The sequence below is a fragment of the Hemitrygon akajei genome, chromosome 12, assembly GCF_048418815.1.
Source record: "Hemitrygon akajei chromosome 12, sHemAka1.3, whole genome shotgun sequence".
Lineage (NCBI taxonomy): Eukaryota > Metazoa > Chordata > Chondrichthyes > Myliobatiformes > Dasyatidae > Hemitrygon > Hemitrygon akajei.
Window position 1 is genome coordinate 6,776,460 of NC_133135.1, and position 19,793 is coordinate 6,796,252.

General features: G+C 44.2%; 1 protein-coding gene across 1 annotated transcript in view; it reads right to left on the bottom strand.

Moving 5' to 3' along the window:
• The window catches only part of spata1 (spermatogenesis associated 1), an 81,130-nt gene that overhangs the window by 22,714 nt on the left and 38,623 nt on the right, over positions 1–19,793 (bottom strand). Inside the window, exons 3-6 of the mRNA XM_073062529.1 lie at positions 14,390–14,507; positions 5,366–5,419; positions 4,706–5,267; positions 105–243 (exon numbers count right to left, since the gene is read on the bottom strand). Of these exons, the coding sequence (XP_072918630.1) occupies positions 105–243; positions 4,706–5,267; positions 5,366–5,419; positions 14,390–14,507 (873 nt within the window). The remainder of the gene's footprint in view (positions 1–104; positions 244–4,705; positions 5,268–5,365; positions 5,420–14,389; positions 14,508–19,793) is intronic.

The window sequence follows — 19,793 nt, forward strand, 5'->3', positions numbered from 1 at the left end:
TCTACATACTATGAGTAACAGATTCTATCTGCCCTAGCTCTGCCTCATGTACAGTAATTTTACATACAACATTCATCAATGGTGGAATTTCTAATTAAAGGTACCTCTTTTTTCTTTGATTTTCTAAGTATTCCAAATCCCTGTCGTCCAGTGATTCCGGAATTCCTGAATCCATAGTGTTGTTACTGTGAATCCTGCTGGACTTCAAAATAGGCATCTGTCGCTCTCCCATGGAGGAAATGTCTATTAACAAGGTTGAAGTGCAATAAAAGGAATATCAAATTGTCTCTGTACAATTAGTTAACCCATTTTACAAACCGTCAGATCAGTCTCACTCCCACACTACTCAAGAGTTTCTGAGCTCCAGTGAGGAGTATGCCCTCTTTTGTCACATTGAGGTCACAGGACCAACAAAGAGGATGCAGTTTAGCCACAAACAAGAGAAAATCTGAAGATGCTGGAAATCCAAGCCACGCATACAAAATGTTGTGCCAAGCCAATTTAAATGGCCAATACACTAATTCCTTCTACCTACACAATGTCCATATCCTTCCATTTCCTCACACTTATGTGCCTATCTAAACATCTCATAAAAGTCTCTAATGTATCTGTCTCTACCTCCAGCTCAGGCAGCGCATTCCAGGCACCCACCATTCTTCGTGTCAAAAAAAAACTTGTCCTCACATCTCCTTTGAAATTACCCCCTCTCACCTTAATGAAAGCCCTCTAGTATTAGACATTTCAGCCTTGGGAAACAAATATTCCTTATCTACTGTACCTATGCCTCTTATAAACCTCTATCAGATCTCCCCCACACAGCCTCTGCCACTCCAGAGAAAACAACCCCAGTTTGTCCAATCTCTCATTGTAGCACACACCCTCTGACTGAGGCAGCATCCTGGTAAAGCTCTCCAAAGGTAATTGGGCAGGGTGCCATAATTGGCAGCTGAATCAAGAGCAGTGTGTGGAAGTGCATTCCTTGGAGAGAAGGTTCCATGAAGACACTCCATCCAAAGACTGCGACCCTATTTGTATCAAACCATCCCCACCACTTTTCAGTGCTAGGAGCAAGAATACTCTCTGGAAGTTCAAACGTCACTTTTCCCTCAACTTTAGCAGACTGCCCTGTGCACTTGGCCAGGCTATGAGCCTGTACGCATTGGAATTTAGAAGAATGAGGGAGAGATCTCATTGAAACCCTATTCAATATTGAAAGGCCTAGAGTGGACATGGAGAGGATGTTTCCTATAGTGAGGAAATCAAAGACCAGAGGGTACAGACTCAGAATAGAAAGACGTCCCTTTAGAACAGGGATGAGGAGGGTGGTGAATCTGAGGAATTTCAGAGGCCTGGAACATGATACAAATGATCATGTTGAATAATGAAGCTGCTTTAAGAAGGCAGTTATCCAGGTTATAAATTACTCCAAGTGGGGTCTCACGAAGTTCAGTACAACAATGACATAACATTCCTATTCTATACTCAGTGCCCTGACTGGTGAAGGTCAGTGTGTCAAATGCTGCCATCACCACCCGGTCTATCTAGTCACATGATTTCTAATTCCCTGCTGGGCATTTTCGTAGAACATAGAACATTACAGCACAGTAGAGGCCCTTCAGCCCATGATGTTGTGCTAACCCTTTAAACCATAAGACCATAAGAATTAGGACCAGAATTAGCCATGCAGCCCATCGAGTCTGCTCCACCATTCCATCATGGCTTATTTATTACCCTCTCAACCTCATTTTCCTGCTCTCTCCCCGTAACCTTTGATGCCCTGACCAATCAAGAACCTATAAACTTCCTCTTTAAATACTGTATACTCAACGACTTGACCTCCACGGCCATCTGTGGCAATGAATTCCACAGATTCACCACCCTCTAGCTAAGAAACTCCTCCTTACCTATTCTAAGTGGACACACCACCTAAGTGCAAAACCATACACTTCCCTACACCATATTCCATCTGCTACTTCTTTGCCCATTTCCCCAATCTGTTAAATCCTTCCGCAGTCTCTCTGCTTCCTCAACACTACCTGCCCCTACACCTATCTTCGCATAGTCCGCAAATTTGGCCACAAAGTCATCAATTCCATCATCAAAATCAACGTGGAAAGCAGTGGGCCCAATACCAACCCCTGCAGAACATCACTAGTCACCAGCAGCCAAACAGAAAAGGCTCCTTTTATTCCCACTCTTTGCCTCCTCCCAATCAGCCAATACTCTATTGATAACCAAGAGAAAATCTGCAGATGCTGGAAATCCAAGCAACACACACAAAATGCTGGAGGAACTCAGCAGGCCAGACAGCATCTATGGAAAAAAGCACAGTCGATGCTTTGGGCCAAAACCCTTCAGTAGGGCTGGAGTAAAAAGCTGAGGAGCAGATTTTAAAGGTGGGGGGAGGGGAGAGAGAAACGCCAGGCGATAGGTGAAACCTGGAGGGGGAGGGATGCAGCAAAGAGCTATGAAGTTGATTGGTGAAAGAGCCAGACGGCCATGGAAGAAAGAAAAGGGGAGTGGGGGGGGGAGAAGCACCAGAGGAAGGTGATGGGCAGGCAAGGAGTTAACATGAGAGAGGGAAAAGGTGAAAGGGGGTGGAGGCATTACCAGAAGTTTGAGAAATCGATGTTCATGCCATTAGGTTGGAGGCTACCCAAAAGGAATATAAGTTGTTGTTCCTCCAACCTAAGTGTGGCCTTATCCACAGTGGATATCTGTGGATGTCCATGGATTGACATATCGGAATAGGAATGGGAAATGGAATTAAAATGGGTGGCCACTGGGAGATCCCACTTGGTCTGTCGGACGGAGTGTAGATGCTTGGTGAAGCGATCTCCCAATCTATGTCAGGTCTCACCGATATAAAGCAGGCCACACTGGGAGCACCAAACACAGTATATGACCCCAACAGGCTCACAGGTGAAGTATGGGGTGGTAAATTGGATTAGTAAGTATGCAGATGATACTAAGGTAGGAGGCGTTGTGGATAATGAAGTAGGTTTTCAAAGCTTGCTGAGAGATTTAGGCCAGTTAGTAGAGTGGGCTGAACGATGGCAGATGGAGTTTAATGCTGATAAATGTGAGGTGCTACATTTTGGTAGGAATAATCAAAACAGGACATACATGGTAAATGGTAGGGCATTGAAGAATGCAGTAGAACAGAGTGATCTAGGAATAATGGTGCACAGTTCCCTGAAGGTGGAATCTGATGTGGATAGGGTGGTGAAGAAAGCTTTTGGTATGCTGGCCTTTATAAATCAGAGCATTGAGTATAGGAGTTGGGATGTAATGTTAAAATTGTACAAGGCATTAGTAACGCCAAATTTGGAGTATTGTGTACAGTTCTGGTCACCAAATTATAGGAAAGATGTCAACAAAATAGAGAGAGCACAGAGAAGATTTACTAGAATGTTACCTGGGTTTCAGCACCTAAGTTACAGGAGAAGGTTGAACAAGTTAGGTCTTTATTCTTTGGAGCGTAGAAGGTTGAGGGGGGACTTGATAGAGGTATTTAAAATTATGAGGGGGATAGATCGAGTTGATGTGGATAGGCTTTTTCCATTGAGAGTAGGGGAGATTCAAACAAGAGGACATGAGTTGAGAATTAGGGGGCAAAAGTTTAAGGGTAACACAAGGGGGAATTTCTTTACTCAGAGAGTGGTAGCTGTGTGGAATGAGCTTCCAGTAGAAGTGGTAGAGGCAGGTTCGGTAGTGTCATTTAAAGTAAAATTGGATAGGTATATGGACAGGAAAGGAATGGAGGGTTATGGGCTGAGAGCAGGTCGGTGGGACTAGGTGAGTGTAAGCGTTGGCACAGACTAGAAGGGCCAAGATGGCCAGTTTCCGTGCTGTAATTGTTATATGGTCGCCTCACCTGGAAGGACTTTTTGGGGATCCATGCTAAAATTTTCATTGTAATACCCTGGGCTCTTACCTTGTTAAGCAGCCTCATGTGTGGAACCTTGACAAAGGTCTTCTGAAAATCCAAGCAGAGTAGTCCTTTCACCTACTCTAAGATCAATCTAACCAATCCCTCCCATATCCTTCTCCATTTTTCTATCATCCACGTGCCTACCAACATACAACAGAGATTCTGATAAGTGCTACAGGGACAAGGGCCAAATATTGTCAACTGGGAATAGTTTGGTGACAACATAGTTGGCAGGAACAAGTTGGGGCAAAGGGCCTATTTTTGTGCTGTGTGACACAATGGCTATGATTCTGGGAACAAAGGGGTTAGCAGATGAGGAGTGTTTGAAGGCTCTGGGCCTATACTTGCTAGAGTTTAGAAGAATGAGGGGGGGTTTCTCATTGAAACCTATCAAATACTGGAAGGCCTAGATAAAGTGGGTGTAGAGAGGATTCTCCTATAGTGGAGAAGTCTAGGAGTAGAGAGCACAGCCTCATTTAGAACAGGGCTGAGGACGAATTTCTTCAGCCAAGGGGTGGTGAATCTGTAGAATTTGTATTTAAAGCAGAAGTTGATAGGTTTGGGATTAGTCAGGGCATCAAAGGTATGGGGAGAAGGCAGGAGAATGGGGTTGAGAGGGATAGTAAATCAGCCATGACTGAATGGCGAAGCAGACTCAATGGGCTGAATGGCCTGATTCTGCTCGTGTTTTACGGCCTTATGAATGCATCCAGTGGGAAAATTGAATGATCTTCTTCCACGCCAACATATTTCACATATCTGTCTCAGAACCTTTTCTCCACTGCTCTCTCTGAAGGTCATCCTGTTGAATCCTTGCTGTTTTCCGATGGGATTGCTCTGTACTGTTACCGGGTGACGATTCCTGCTCCCAGGTGCTGTACACATCCAGACTCTTTGTCTTGTCCATCTGCCAGGAATAATCATTACCTTTAAATTCCCTAAAGTCCCCGTTCTCTGAGTTTGTACTTGGAGGTCTCTGAAGCAGAGGCAGGCTGATGCGAGTTACTTCCGGTGTCCTTGGACACTGCAGTGTCTCCGCTTTCCGAACAGCTCCTGTTGCGTTTTCTTCTCGGTTTGAGCTCTGAGGCATCCGCTCTGTCAGGCAGGCATGGATCCTGCCCCGTTCCTTGTCATCGTACAGTTGGCAGAAGCAATCGGAAGACTTACAGTCTCCTGCGCAGTCGCTGCCTTCCGGGGGCAGACTCGGATGGAAGAGATAGGACTCTGTGACTTCCACAGGGTCTTGCTGAGCTCCTGGTGTCACTGGGCTACTCATATGTCTCTCGGCAACCAATCTTGTAATGGGCAGAAGGTAGAGTTCTGGTTGGGGAGCCTGTAAGTTTAAAGCCGAACCGGTTATAAACAGAGGAATGGCAGAAGATTTGAACAACTCAGTAATTCTGAGTGTGAAAGATCTGTATCTGTACCTACATGTGGAGGGGCGAAAGATTTCACTTTCAGTTCCAGTTCTTGCTTTGTTCTGACCTGAAAGAGAATCACCATGAAAAATGGGTCAGTTTCCCACGAGTTGCAAACTGCCTATGGTATCTTTTATGAACTCACCAATTCCCAAGGCTACCTTGACGATAACTCCTCCAACCCTGTCTCCTGTTCCTTTTTCTCAGATCCTTCTTCTCTGCTGCATCTGTTCCCAGGATGAGGCATTCCATTCCAGGTCATCAAAGACGTCCTCCTCTTCAAAGAACAGGGCTTCCCTTCCTTCACCATTAATGGTGGCAACACCCGCATTTCCATTTCCTTGTCATCCACGCTCACACCATCTTCCCGTTGCCCTGGCAATAACAGAGTTCCTCTCGTCCTCACTTACAACCCTATGCGCCTCTGCATCCAACACAGCATTCTCTGTAACTTCTTCCATCTTCAATGGGTCCCTACAACGAAATACACCTATACCTCCTCCCCACTCTCCGCTTTCTGCAGGGAAGTCTACCTCCACGGTTCCCTTGTCCATTCCTCCCTTCCTAATAATCTCCCACCTGGCAGTTAACCCTGGAAACCGCGAAACTGCTACACGTGCCCATTCACCTTCTCCCTTGCCTCCATTCAGGGCCCAAACATTCCTGCTAGGTGAGGCAACACTTCACCTGCATATCTGTTGGAACTGTCTACTGTACCTGGTGCTCTCAGGCTAGCTTCCTCTACATTGGTGAGACCCAACGTAAATTGCAAGACTGCTTTGTCAAGCACATTGTGCATTGCGTATTTCAGAAGTATTTGAGAAATATTGTAAATATATTGATCAATTAAGCTTTCTTTTCATTTAAATAATTCCTTACATTATATGTAAAAATGTGAATTACAGATGTCATGCTGCTACCATGTTAAACATATGCACCTCATTTAAAGTAAAAACAAAATTAAGACCTGTTTTCCTGAGCTCACATCTTTTTCTTGCAATTACTTTTATGTTTTGGAGTTACAAAACATAACAGTGGCAATGAGGAAGCTTTAAATTAACCCAAGAGGACTACCTTCCTGTTGAAACGCAGCGAGAAGTTCAAGCATCAAGTTATATTTTCTGCGGAGCAGCACATTTTCTTCTGAATGTGAGAAAGGAAAGGAGAAGGATATGGAGAAAGAAAGCTGGGACCAGGAGAGATGCAAAGATCAAAGTAGATCCAGAGAGAAAAGTTGAGAAAAGGAGAAGAAAGGTGTCCAGATCTGTATACGTGCTGAATAGCAATTTCATTATCAACCTGGTATGACGCACAACCTTGCATTCAGCACTACTGACACTGTAACGTTGAGAAGGCATTTTATACAAATTGTGGCTGACCTCTTAATTTCATCGTTGCAGAATTTGTTAGTTTTCTTCTAAGTAAGTGGCCCGTCACCAGGAAAGGCAAAAAAACGGAATTCACGGGTTCATGAACAGTGAGTGATAATAATAATTCTAAAAAAGAGGGAAATCGCTGGCTGCATCATAAAGATTGACGTGTTAGATTACACAGCAGATAACTAGATATTGTATACAGAACAAATTGAGTAGTATTTTAAAGCAAATGAAATAGCTCATGAGAAACAAGTAGAAGTTTTGCTGAGTCCATTGGGTTTAAAGGCATACTATTTGCTTATAAGTTTGACTGCTCCAACCAAACCAGCCAAAATGAGCTCTGCCGATAAGATGGTGGCGTGTTCAAATACAGAAGCCCCTCGGGAGCCAACCAAAGGTGCACTTTTCTTTACATAATGTAATTTTTATGTTTGTAAGACTATACTGTATTGCCAGATCAACCAATACAGCAGGTCTACCGTCTCAGTGATCAGTTTGTGGGGCCAACTAGACAAGGAGAAGCCGGCAGGAGAAGCCATCAATTTGAACGTCACTCAGGGACTTGGACTACTGTGTGTGTGTGTGTGTGTGTGTGTGTGTGTGTGTGTGTGTGTGTGTGTGTGTGTGTGTGTGTGTGTGTGTGTGTGTGTGTGTGTGTGTGTGTGAGTGTGTGTGTGTGTGTCTGTGTGTGAGTGTGAGTGTGTGTGTGTGTGTGAGAGTGTGAGTGTGAGTGTGTGTGTGTGTGTGCGTGTGAGAGTGTGAGTGTGAGTGTGTGTGTGCGTGTGAGAGTGTGAGTGTGAGTGTGTGTGTGAGAGTGTGAGTGTGAGTGTGAGTGTGAGTGTGAGTGTGAGTGTGAGTGTGAGTGTGAGTGTGAGTGTGAGTGTGAGTGTGAGTGTGAGAGTGTGAGTGTGAGTGTGAGTGTGAGTGTGAGTGTGAGTGTGAGTGAGTGTGTGTGTGTGTGTGTGTGTGTGTGTGTGTACGCGCGCGCACGTGTGTGAGCTTCTTTCTCTCACCATTTTGAATGTTTGTTATGCACCTGACCCCCAGAGGAACACTGTCTTGTTTAATTTTATCCACGTATGACCTGAATGATAACTAAACTTTATTTGATACGCTTCCTGACACTGTATTCCATCTGCCACTTCTTTGCCCATTCTCCTCATCTGTCTATGTCCTTCTGTAGCCTCTCTACTTCCTCAAAACTACCTGCCCCTCCACCTACCTTCATATCGTCTACAAACTTTGCAACAAAGCCATCAATTCCATCATCCAAAATCACTGGCATATGAAGTGGAAAGAATCAGCCCCAACACGGACCCCTATGGAATACCTCTTGTCACTGGCAGACAACCAGGAAAGGTTCCCTTTGCTCCCACTCTTTGCCTCCTGCCAATCTGCCACTGCTTTATCCACACTAGAATCTTTCCTGTGATACCATGAGCTCACAGCTTGTTAATTAGCCTCATGCGTGGCACCTTGTCAAAGGCCTTCTGAAAATCCCAAGTACACAACATCAACTGATTCTCCTTTGTCTATCATGCCTGTTATTTCTTCAAAGAATTCCAACAGATTTTTTGAGGCAAGATTTTCCCTTGAGAAAACCATGCTGACTATGGCCTGTTTTAACATGTGCCTCCTAGTACCCCGAGACTTCATCTTTGGCCTTTTCTCCTTGGAGCGACGGAGGACGAGAGGTGACCTGATAGAGGTGTGTAAGATGATGAGGGGCATTGATCATTGGATAGTCAGAGGCTTTTCCCCAGGGCTGAAATGGCTAACACGAGAGGGCACAGTTTTAAGTTGCTTGGAGGTAGGTACAAAGGAGATGTCAGGGGTGAGTTTTTCACGCAGAGTGGTGAGTCCATGGAATGGACTGCCAGCAACAGTGGTGGAGGCGGATACGATAGGGTCTTTTAAGAGACTCTTGGATAGGTACATGGAGCTTAGAAAAATAGAGGGCTACGGGTAACCCTAGGTGATTTCTAAAGTAAGTACATGTTCGGCACAGCATTGTGGGCCGAAGGGCCTGTATTGTGCTGTAAGTTTTCTGTGTTTCTATGTTGATAATCAACTCCAACATCTTACCAACCACTGAGGTCAGACTAATGGGCCTATAGCTTCCTTTCTTCTGCCTCCCAGCCTCCTTTCTTGAAGAGCGGAGTGACATTTGCAATTTCCCATTCTTCCAGAACTATTCCAGAATCAAGTGCTTTTTGAAAGATCATTACTACTGCATCCACAATCTCTTTCCGAAACCTGGAGTGTACACAATGTGGTCCAGGAGACTTATCTATCTTTAGCCCATATAGTTTCCCAAGAACCACATCTCTACTAATGGCAACTTCACACACTTCATGACCCCTGACATCTGGAACTTCCACCACACTGCTAGTGTCTTCCACAGTGAATTCTGACGCAAAATCCTTATTCAATTCGTCCCTTTCACTGTTCTTTTCCAAGCAATTCTGGCCAACTCTTCTCTCATGCCTCCGTACTTCCCTTCACTCCACTGTAATACTGATGCATCTGACTTCAGCTTCTCCTTCTCAAATTTCAGGGTGAATTCTATCATATAATGATCACTTTCCCCTGGGGTTTTTTTTTAACTTAAACTCTCTAATCAATTTCAATTCATTGCTCAACACTCAATCCAGAATATCTGATCCTCTAGTGGGCTCAACCACCAGCTGCTCTAAAAAGTCATCTCGTAGGCCATATATGTCAAACTCAAGGCCCGCGGGCCAAATCCGGCCCGCGGTGGAATTATCTTTGGCCCGCGAGATAATATCTAATTACTATTAAAGCTGGCCCCAGTAATCGAAGTGCCTATGGCGTATGATATGGCTAATGCTGAGTTTATTCAGGTACCAGGTTTTCAGGGTTTTTAGTGTTTATTCGGCAGTCTTCGTCATAAGAAACGGAATTTGTAAAGTGAAACACTTTGTAGTTATAGCAGAGACTGAGACACATGAGAGCAGGCTGAAAAAACGGAGGCAACGAAAGCTGCGTTCGCACGCGTCCAACTGATCCGGCCCGCATGAAGCTGCATTTTGCTCAATCCGGCCCGTGACCTAAAATGAGTTTGACACCCCTGTCGTAGGCACTCTAGAAATTCCCCCTCCTGGAATCCAGCGTATTCCCAATCTACCTGCATATTGAATCCCCCATGACTATTGGAACAATGCCCTTTTGGCTGCATTTTCTATGTCCTCTTGTAATTTGTAGGCCGCATCCTTATTACTGTTTGGGGGTTTGTATACAACTCCCATCAGGGACTTTTTACCCTTGCAGTTCCTTATCTCTATCAACAACGATTCAACACCTCCTGACCCCATGTCACCTCTTTCTAATGAATTGAATTGATTTCTTACCAACAGAGAATGCCGCCCCCTCTGCCTGTCTTTTCGCTGCAATGTCCATCCTTGGACATTTAAGCTCCCAGCTATAATCGTCCTTCAGCCGTGATTCAGTGACGCCTACAACATCACACCTGCCCATCTGCAACTGTGCTGCACGTTCATCTACCTTATTCCGAATGCTGCACCCATTCAGATACAACACCCTCAGTCCTGTATTCACCCTTTTCGATTTTATCCGCCTCTTACGTTTCAACTCATCCTGTTGACTGCCCTATCAACAGCCTCTCCTCACTACACATTGCCTCTGTTTGTAAACCAGCTACCTCATCTTCACCACTATCATCTACCTTTCCTACCATACTTCTTGCATTGAAATACATGCAGCTTAGGACAACGGTCACATCATTCTCAACCTTTTTTTCCTAACTTTGAGGTCTTACCAACATTTGCCTTCACAACCTGTCCACTAACTGTTCTGGAACTCTGGTTCCCTTCCCCCTGCAACTCTAGTTTAAACCCCACCGTGCAGCGTTAACAAACCTTCCCTACAGTTCAGGTGCAAACTGTTTCTCCTGAACAGGTCCCATCTTCCCTGGAAGAGAGCCCAAAGAGACAAAAATCTTCTGCCCTCCCTCCCACATCAACTCCTTAGCCACATAGTAAACTGTCTAATCTTCCTAGTCTTGGCCTAAGTAGCAAATGGCACTGGTAGCAATTGTGAGATCACAACCCTGGAGGTCCTGCTCTTTAACTTAGTACCTAACTTCCTGAACTCCCTATGCAGAACCTTGTCACTCGCCCTACCCATGTCATTGGTACTGACATGGACCACGACTTCTGGCTGTTCACCCTCCCACTTAAGGATGCTGAGAACTTAATCCAAGATATCCCGGAAGCCGGAATTTAGGAGGCAACATACCATCGGGGAATCTCGTTCTCAACCACAGAACCTCCTGTCTGTCCCCTAACTAATGAATACCCTATTACCACAGCATACCTCTTCCCTCCCTTTCCCTTCTACGTCACAGAGCCAGACTCGATGTTTACACTGGGGAGAAAGAACTCCTACGGAATGACATTTGTAACAGTGAAATACAACAACCAACAAGCCACATTTCAGCTTGTAGGTGGTAAAAACAGAAGGTCCAACAACGTGGGGATTGAGTGGCTGAGACAACTACCACTCGATTGGCGATCCATCCAACATTTGTATACCACATCCTCTACAGAGAGTCAACTGAAAGCAAATTAAGAAAGATACTGGAAGATGCCGTGATTGTTTCCATTCAGTAACACCACGAACCATTGCCAACAGAGGAAAAACAGGTGTTGGTGCCAATCCCTGTGCCCTTGGTTGGAAAGCATATTGAAGCAAAGAAGGGCCATGCTGCTCAAAGGAATCATGTAAGTGATGAAATCAATACGTACAAAAGCTGGATGAACTCAGCAGGTCGGGCAGCATCCGTTGAAATGAGCAGTCAACGGACGCTGCCCGACCTGCTGAGTTCATCCAGCTTTTGTACGTGTTGATTCAACCACAGCATCTGCAGTGCACTTGGTGTTTATCATGACAGCGATGAAAGCTCTGGTCCAACTACAACAATTTTTGTCGGCAAGGTATCTGAGGAAGCTTCTGAGGTGTTAATCAGGCGGTTACTTGCAAAATGTGGCTTGGTTTTAAGCTGGAAGAGAGGTCAAGGAGCTTCAGGAAAGTTTCAAGCATTCGGCTTTTGTGAGTTTAAAGAACCAGAATCTACTCTGTGAGCATTAAGGTTATTGCATGAACTTCAAGTTTGAGACAAAAAGCTGCTCGTAAAAGTAGATGCAAAGACCAAAGCCCAGCTGGATGAATGGAAGACCAAAAGGAAAGGAGACAATGGGGATATGAAAACAGGATTGGTCAGATGAAGTTGTGGATGTGGAAACCAAGAGGAGATATCAAATGGTAAAGGGAGCAACAGAAGGATTAAGAGAATACTCCAGTGAACTAAATGTACCTTCACAAGATCAAGATGCACATCCTAGAAAGAAGAGAAAGGAAAAGAAAGAGGAGGGTGGCATCAGTGCTGTGGAAATGGAAGAGGATAAAGGAGACCTAATCTCTTGAGAAATTAGGAAATTCAGAGAAACTGACAAGAAAGTAAAAAGAGAATAAGAAAGACAAGAATTTGAAAGGATGGAAGAGGTACAGAGAAACAATGTAAGTGAGAAAAGGAAAAGAGAGAAGGAACATGAGAAAGAGAAAGAAAGAAGCGGGACTGGGAGAGAAGCAAAGATCGAAGTAGATCCAGACAGAAGAGTCCAGATATCCAGTGTTATCAGAGTCAACTCCTACAACCACCACGGAGGAGACCCCCGGGCCTGAGACTGTTTTCACAGCCACAAGTCTCAGCTGCCAAGCAGAGTGTCAGGAAAGACATTATCCTACAAGAGTAAGAAATCCTCCATAGTGATTAAACCTTTAGGTCTGAATGGGACAATTTAAAATTTACTCTGCTGTGGATGGATGTCTGTGTAGTAGCTGTATTATACAGTATCCTGTGTATATACTTGAAAGGCATTCTCTATTGAGTTGGAGTTTATAGCTAAGCAGGAAGGAGTGTAGTCTATTATATATCTGAGTAATATGCAAATATATGATTTAACATTCTTGTTTGAATAATTTATTATAGGTTATATATAATATACATCAATGACCTATGTCTGTACGCCAGCTAGCATCACTTTAGGGTCATACAATCAATCTATATATATATAAGCTATCTTATATATTTATATTTATTGAGCTTCTTTTTTGATATTTTGTTTTTCATCTTATTGTGTTTTTTCTTGTGTTGCTTTGGATCCGGAGTAACAATTATTTTGTTCTCCTTTACACGTGTACTGGATATTACAAAAAAAACTATCTTGATTCTTAAATTCTCCAGCAACTCAGAGGGTACATGAAAACATCACAACACAGGGAGCCTTACTCAATGATTCAGGAACAGCTTTTACCCCTTCATCATCTGTTGAAATCAAACCCACATCTACCACTTCATTGGCAGCTCATTCCGCACTTTCACCACTCTCTGAGTGAAAGAGATAGCCCCCAGGTTTCCCTCAAACCTTTCACCTTTAACCTTTACCCTTACTAATTTATCTGGTCCAGCACAACATTATGGGCTGAAGGACCTGTTTCTGGGATTTACCATTCCATATGTTCTATTTCTAGTCCCACCAACCTCAGTGGAAAAAGCCTGCTTACATTTACTCTGTCTATATCCCTGATAATTTTGTATAGCTCTATTAAATCTCCCATCATTCTTCTACACACTAGGAGATTCTGGCAATCTTCATTTCATTATTATCTTAAAGCAGGGGCTCCCAACCTTTTTTATGCCATGGACCCCCATCAGTAACCAAGGGGTCCAAGGACATCAGGTTGGGAATCCCTGGATATTGCATTCTTGCACATTCAAAGAGCTTTTGTTGACAAAAATTTCTTATTTCCAAATCTGCTTTGCTTGAAGGCCTGGTACTTACTTATTTATTTAGCGATACAGTGCAAAGTAGCCCTTTCCTGCCCTTCAAGCTGTGCCACCCAACAATCCCTGACCACCACGATTCAACCCTCACCCAATCCCTGACCACCACGATTCAACCCTCACCCAATCCCTGACCACCACGATTCAACCCTCACCCAATCCCTGACCACCACGATTTAACCCTCACCCAATCCCTGACCACCACGATTCAACCCTCACCCAATCCCTGACCACCACGATTTAACCCTCACCCAATCCCTGACCACCACGATTCAACCTTCACCCAATCCCTGACCACCATGATTCAACCCTCACCCAGTCCCTGACCACCACGATTCAACCCTCACCCAATCCCTGACCACCACGATTTAACCCTCACCCAATCCCTGACCACCACAATTTAACCCTCACCCAATCCCTGACCACCACGATTTAACCCTCACCCAATCCCTGACCACCATGATTCAACCCTCACCCAATCCCTGACCACCACAATTCAACCCTCACCCAATCCCTGACCACCACGATTCAACCCTCACCCAGTCCATGGAAAATTTACTAACCGGTACGTCTTTGGACTGTGTGAGGAAACCGGAGCACCCACAGGAAACTTATGCATTCCATATGGAGGATGCCAGAACTGAACTCCAAACTCTGATGCCCTGAGCTGTAATAACATTGTACTAACCACCACAGCATTCTCCTGGGGTTATTAATTGTACAATATAACCACTGCACATTGTGCATATCACTATTAGCAGAGCAAATGACTCACCACGGCCAAACTTCTCCCTACGCATTTCAGAAAGGCAAATTTGTCACTGACGGTTTCAGTTCCAAGGAGACTTCCAAGCTGTGGTCTCAGTGCTTTCAAACTCAGCTCAGGCAACACCCTGTCAAATGAAACAGAACAAGTGTGTTGCCATCATCACTTCTAAACCATCATCTAGCCCTGACGTAAAGTGGTGGCTACAGCCCAGTCCATCACACGAAAAGCCCTCCCCATAACTGAGCATATTTACAAGGAGTGCAGTTGCAGGAAAGCAGTATCCATCATCAAGGACCCCACCAACCAGACCATGCTTCCTTCTCAATGCTGTCATCAGGAAGGAGAAACAGGGGCCTTAGATCCCACGCCACCAGGTTCAGGAACGGTTATTACCTCTCAACCATCAGGCTCCTGAACCAACTGCACTCACCTCAGCTCTGAACTGATCACCGAACACAAGCTATGGACTCACCTTCAAGGACTCTACAGCTCATGTTCTCAGTATTATTTATTTACTTACTGATTTATTATTAATATTATTCATTTCTTTTTGTATTTGCACAGTTTGTCTTCTTTTGAACAATGTTTGTGAGTCAGTCTTTGTAGTTTTTCATTGATTCTAGTGTATTTCTTTGTTAGAGTCATAGTCATAGAAAAAGTACAGCATAGAAACAGGTCCTTCTGCCCATCTAATCCATGCTGAAACAACTTAAACTGCCTACTCCTGTTGACATGCACCTGGACCATATCCCTACCATCCATGTACCTATCCAAACTTCTCTTAAACATTGAAATCGAGCTTGCATGCACCACTTGTGCTGGCAGCTCATTCCACACTCTCACTACCCTCTGAGTGAAGAAGTTTCCTCTCATGTTCTCCTTAAATTTCCACCTTTCACTGTTAATCCATGTCCTCTGAACTGCCTGCCACCACCCAGGTCTCATCACGTATGAAGTTCCAGTAGCTTTATACTGTTTACTTTTTAACTTGTATCATAAATGCACCTTAAGCTAAATGTCAATTTTCTGGAATATTTTCTATTATTTATTCATTTATTTGTAGTAATATTACTTTATGTGGTGTGTGTGTGTGTGAGATAAATGTACGGTGTTTTGCACCTTGGTCCAGAGGAACGTTGTTTCTGCTGGTGGTATACACATGCACGGTTGAATGACAATTATCTTGAACTTGAACTTAGTAACTGTTGTTGAATCTGGTGGTGTAGGACCCAAGGCTCCTGTACCTCCTTCCCAATGGTCATAGCGAGACGAGAGCACGGAGGTCCTTGATGGTGGATAGTGCTTTCCTGTAATAGCGCTCCATGTAGAATCAAGTTCATTATCGCTGTACTCTACATCATGAAATGTGTTGTTTATGTAGCAGCAGTATGGTGCAGAGGACTAAAATTATAATAAATTACTAAATAGTACCACGAAAAAGCAAATACCAAGGTGCTGTTCAAGGATCATTCAGAAATCTGACGGTAGAGGGGAAAAATCTGTTCCTAAAACAGTGAGTGTGGGGCATCAGGCTCCTGTCCCTCCTCCCTGATGAAAGTAATGGGAAGAGAGCATGTCCTGGATGGTGAGGGTCCTTCACGATGGATTCTGCCTCTTGAAGATGTCCTCAATGGTGGGGAGGTTTCAAAGACTCAAAGTACATTTATTGTCAAAGCGTGTTTGCGGTATACAATGCTGAGATTAGTCTTCCTGCAGACAACCAAAAAAGCAAAGAAATACCATGGAAAAAAGTCAAAGTAAACAGCAAACACCCAACGCGCAAAAGGAAACAAATCGCACAAATGGCAAAAACGAGTGAAAAACACAATATAAAAGAAAAATCCATTGAAACAGTCTCAGAATGTTAATAAAGTTTAGTTCGGTTCAGTTCAAGTTAGCGCTGTGTCATTCGCTGACTACAGGCCGAACAGCCAGTCTGCCATAATGAAAATCACACAAAATAGCGATAAAAAACAACCAGAATCCAGATACACATCGTAACATGAACACCACGACCCAGCAACTGCCACAATTAAACCTTCTTCCAGGAGCAGCGAACGAGAGTGGGAGACCAATCAGGTGCAGCCTCCTTCCTCCAGCAGGGAGAGAGACACTGGTCTCCCTAACACAGACAGATGGCCTGAACATCCACTCGCCCTCCTCCCTTGGCAAAAAATGGAACCAATGATGGGCTCGCACTGCATCTCCAGGCTTCTTGGCCTCCAGGCTGCACATTTCGCTTGAAGCCTCACCCAACTCCCTCGGATTCAGCAAAGTGCAGATCACTCAATTGCCCCCCAAAAAAATACCATCAAAATGTAAATCAGAAGTTCTAAGAGTAGTAAAATCATATTTGAAATAAGAAGTAAAAGTAGTTTCATCAACTGTCTGAAGGACATTGCCCTTGGTCATCTTCTGCTGGTGGCCGTGATGGAGCTAGCTGAGTCTACAAGCTTCTGCAGCCTTTTCTGATCCTGTATTTCAGAGCCTCCAGACCAGACGGTGATGCAGTCAGAAAGGTCTGTAGAAACCTGCAAGAGTCTTCAAACATACAAAATCTCTTCAAACGCTATTCGCATGCCTTCTTCACAATTGTATGGCAGACTTCTGATCAAAATGGCACCTGCGTACAACTCTCCTTTGGTCGACACCTTCTGGATAAAACAATGAAACCATTTATTTCACTTCTATCACTTCTTTTAACTTTGCCTTTCGTCTTGAATGTGTTTCTGGAAATGCTCAAGCCTGCAATTTCCAGTTTGGAGATCCAGTGCTTTGCTGTCTCCAAAAAGTTACCAGGAAGAAGCCAGCTCAAACCTCGAGGAAAAGAAACTACGAGACGGGGCTGGTGGGATCACTCTGCGCTCAAAGTAGGAGCCTGTCTGGCCTATCACTGTGCCCAGTGTCTCTCTCTTTCAATAGTATTGGTGAACGTTACCGAGGCTTCTGTGTATGGGTTCCGGACTATGAACTAAGCACTTTTATTCAGTCTTATGGTTTTTAATTTCTGTGATTTTGTCATTCTTTCTCAATGTTTTTTGTGGGGGGAAGGGGATTTGGGGGCTGACATTCTTGTTGCATTTTGTGCGGTAGGGGGGTGGCTGTTAATGATCGTCTCGGTGGGTTTGCTATTTCTCTGAGCTGATTCCCATGGTTTTCCTTTGTTCCATGGCTATCCTAAGAAGAATAATCTCAGAGTTGTATACTGCATACATACTTTCATAACCTTTGAACAGATCCTCGGAAATGTTGACACCCAGCAAATTGGGTCATTTGCTCAAATCAAAGAAATTCTGACTGCAGGTATTGCATTATATTTGAATGCTTTAGGGTCCCACAGTTCCATGCCAACCCTGGAGCATTCTGACTGGTTGGGTCAAGTCCTGGTATGGAAATGATAACGTACAGGATCATAAGAGAGGCTGCAGAGAGTTGTAGACTGAGCTAGCACCAACATCGAGCACATTAGAATCAGAATCAGTCTTAATATCATTGACATGACATGCAATATATTTTTGCATCAACGGTACCCAGTAATAAAAACTATGAATTACAATACGATATTTATATTAAATACTGCAAAAAGTGGGAGGTAGGATGCAGGTACATCTCTACCAAAGGAAGTGTAAGGCACTCCTTCTCTCTGCTAGTCTGAAGGCCCCTCCCCCCAAATCAGGGTCACGTGAAGCCATGGGATCAGGTGGTGGATGGTCATATGAGCAGCTGGTGCATATCACAAGTCCTGGTTATTCAACCAGTGATGCCAGGCAGACAATCTCTGAAGAGTATCGATAATGGCTGGGGTCACCCGTCTTGTAAAGACACTGCCCAGAAGAAGGCAAAGCATTTCTGTAGAAAAATTTGCCAAGAACAATCATGGTCACCTTGAACGCCCACGTCATATGATATGGCACATGCTGATGATGATAGTGCAAAAACAGTGCAAAAAATTAGTGATGTAGTGTTTATGGATTCACTGTCCACTCAGAAGCCTGAAACGTTGACTGGGTGCCTTCAGGCTCTAGTACCTCCACCTTGATGGTAGCAATGAGAAGAGGGCAGGTCCTGGGTGATGATGGGCTTTGATGATGGATGCCGCCTTTTGAAGTTGTCCTCGATGCTGGTGAGGCTAGTTCCCATGATGGAGCTGGTGCCTATGATCATCAAGAAGTGATGCCTTAAGAAGGCAGCAAAAATCGTGAAGGACACTCCCCATTTGGTACATGGCCTTCAGGGAGGAGGTACAGCAGCCCAAACACCCACACTCAACGATTCAAGATCAGCTTTTCCCCCTCTGCCATCACATCTCTGGATGGTCAATTAACCCATGAACAAATACTTCATTATTTCTTTCTTGGCCAATTTATTCACTTTTGTAATTCTGTGGCTTTGAACTGTACTGCTACAGCAAAGCAACAAATTTCACATAATGTACTGTATATAGGACCTTGATCAGACCCCACTTGGAGTACTGTGCTCAGTTCTGGTTGCCTCACTACAGGAGGGATGTGGAAACCATAGAAAGGGTGCAGAGGAGATTTACAAGGATGTTACCTGGATTGGGGAGCATGCCTTATGAGAATAGGTTGAGTGAACTTGGCCTTTCCTCCTTGGAGCGACGGAGGATGAGAGGTGACCTGATAGAGGTGTATAAGATGATGAGGGGCATTGATCGTTTAGATAGTCACAGGCTTTTTCCCAGGGCTGAAATGGCTAACATGAGGGGGCATAGTTTTAAGGTGCTTGTAAACAGGTACCAAGGAGATGTCAGTGGGAAGTTTTTCACACAGAGAGTGGTGGTTGCATGGAATGCACAGCTGATGACGGTGGTGGAGGTGGATACAATAGGGTCTTTTAAGAGCTCCTTAGATAGGTACATGGAGCTTAGAAAAATAGAGGGCGATGCACTAGAGAAATTCTAGGCAGTCTCGAGAGTAGGTTACATTGTAGGCACAATACTGTGGGCCACAGTATTGTAAATTTCTATGTTCTATGAAACACCCTCTCAACATCCATTCTATCAAACCCTTTCATCATTCGATAGGTTTCAATGAGGTCACCCCTCATTCTACTGAATTATAGTGAATACAGGTTCAAGGCCATCAAACACTCTTTATATGTCAAGCCATTCAATCCTGGAATCATTTTCAAAACCTCCTTTAAACCCTTTCCAGTTTCAGTACATCCTTTCTAAGATAAAGGGCCCAAAACTACTTACAACACTCCAAGTGAGGCCCCATCACTGCTTCATAAAGTTACAAAATTACATTGTTGCTTTTATATTCTAGTCTTCGTGAAATGATTGCTAACATTGCATTTGCCTTCCTCACCACAGACTTAACCTGCAAATTAACCGTCAGGATATCCTGCACAAGGACTCCCAAGCCCCTTTGCACCTCAGTTTTTTTCT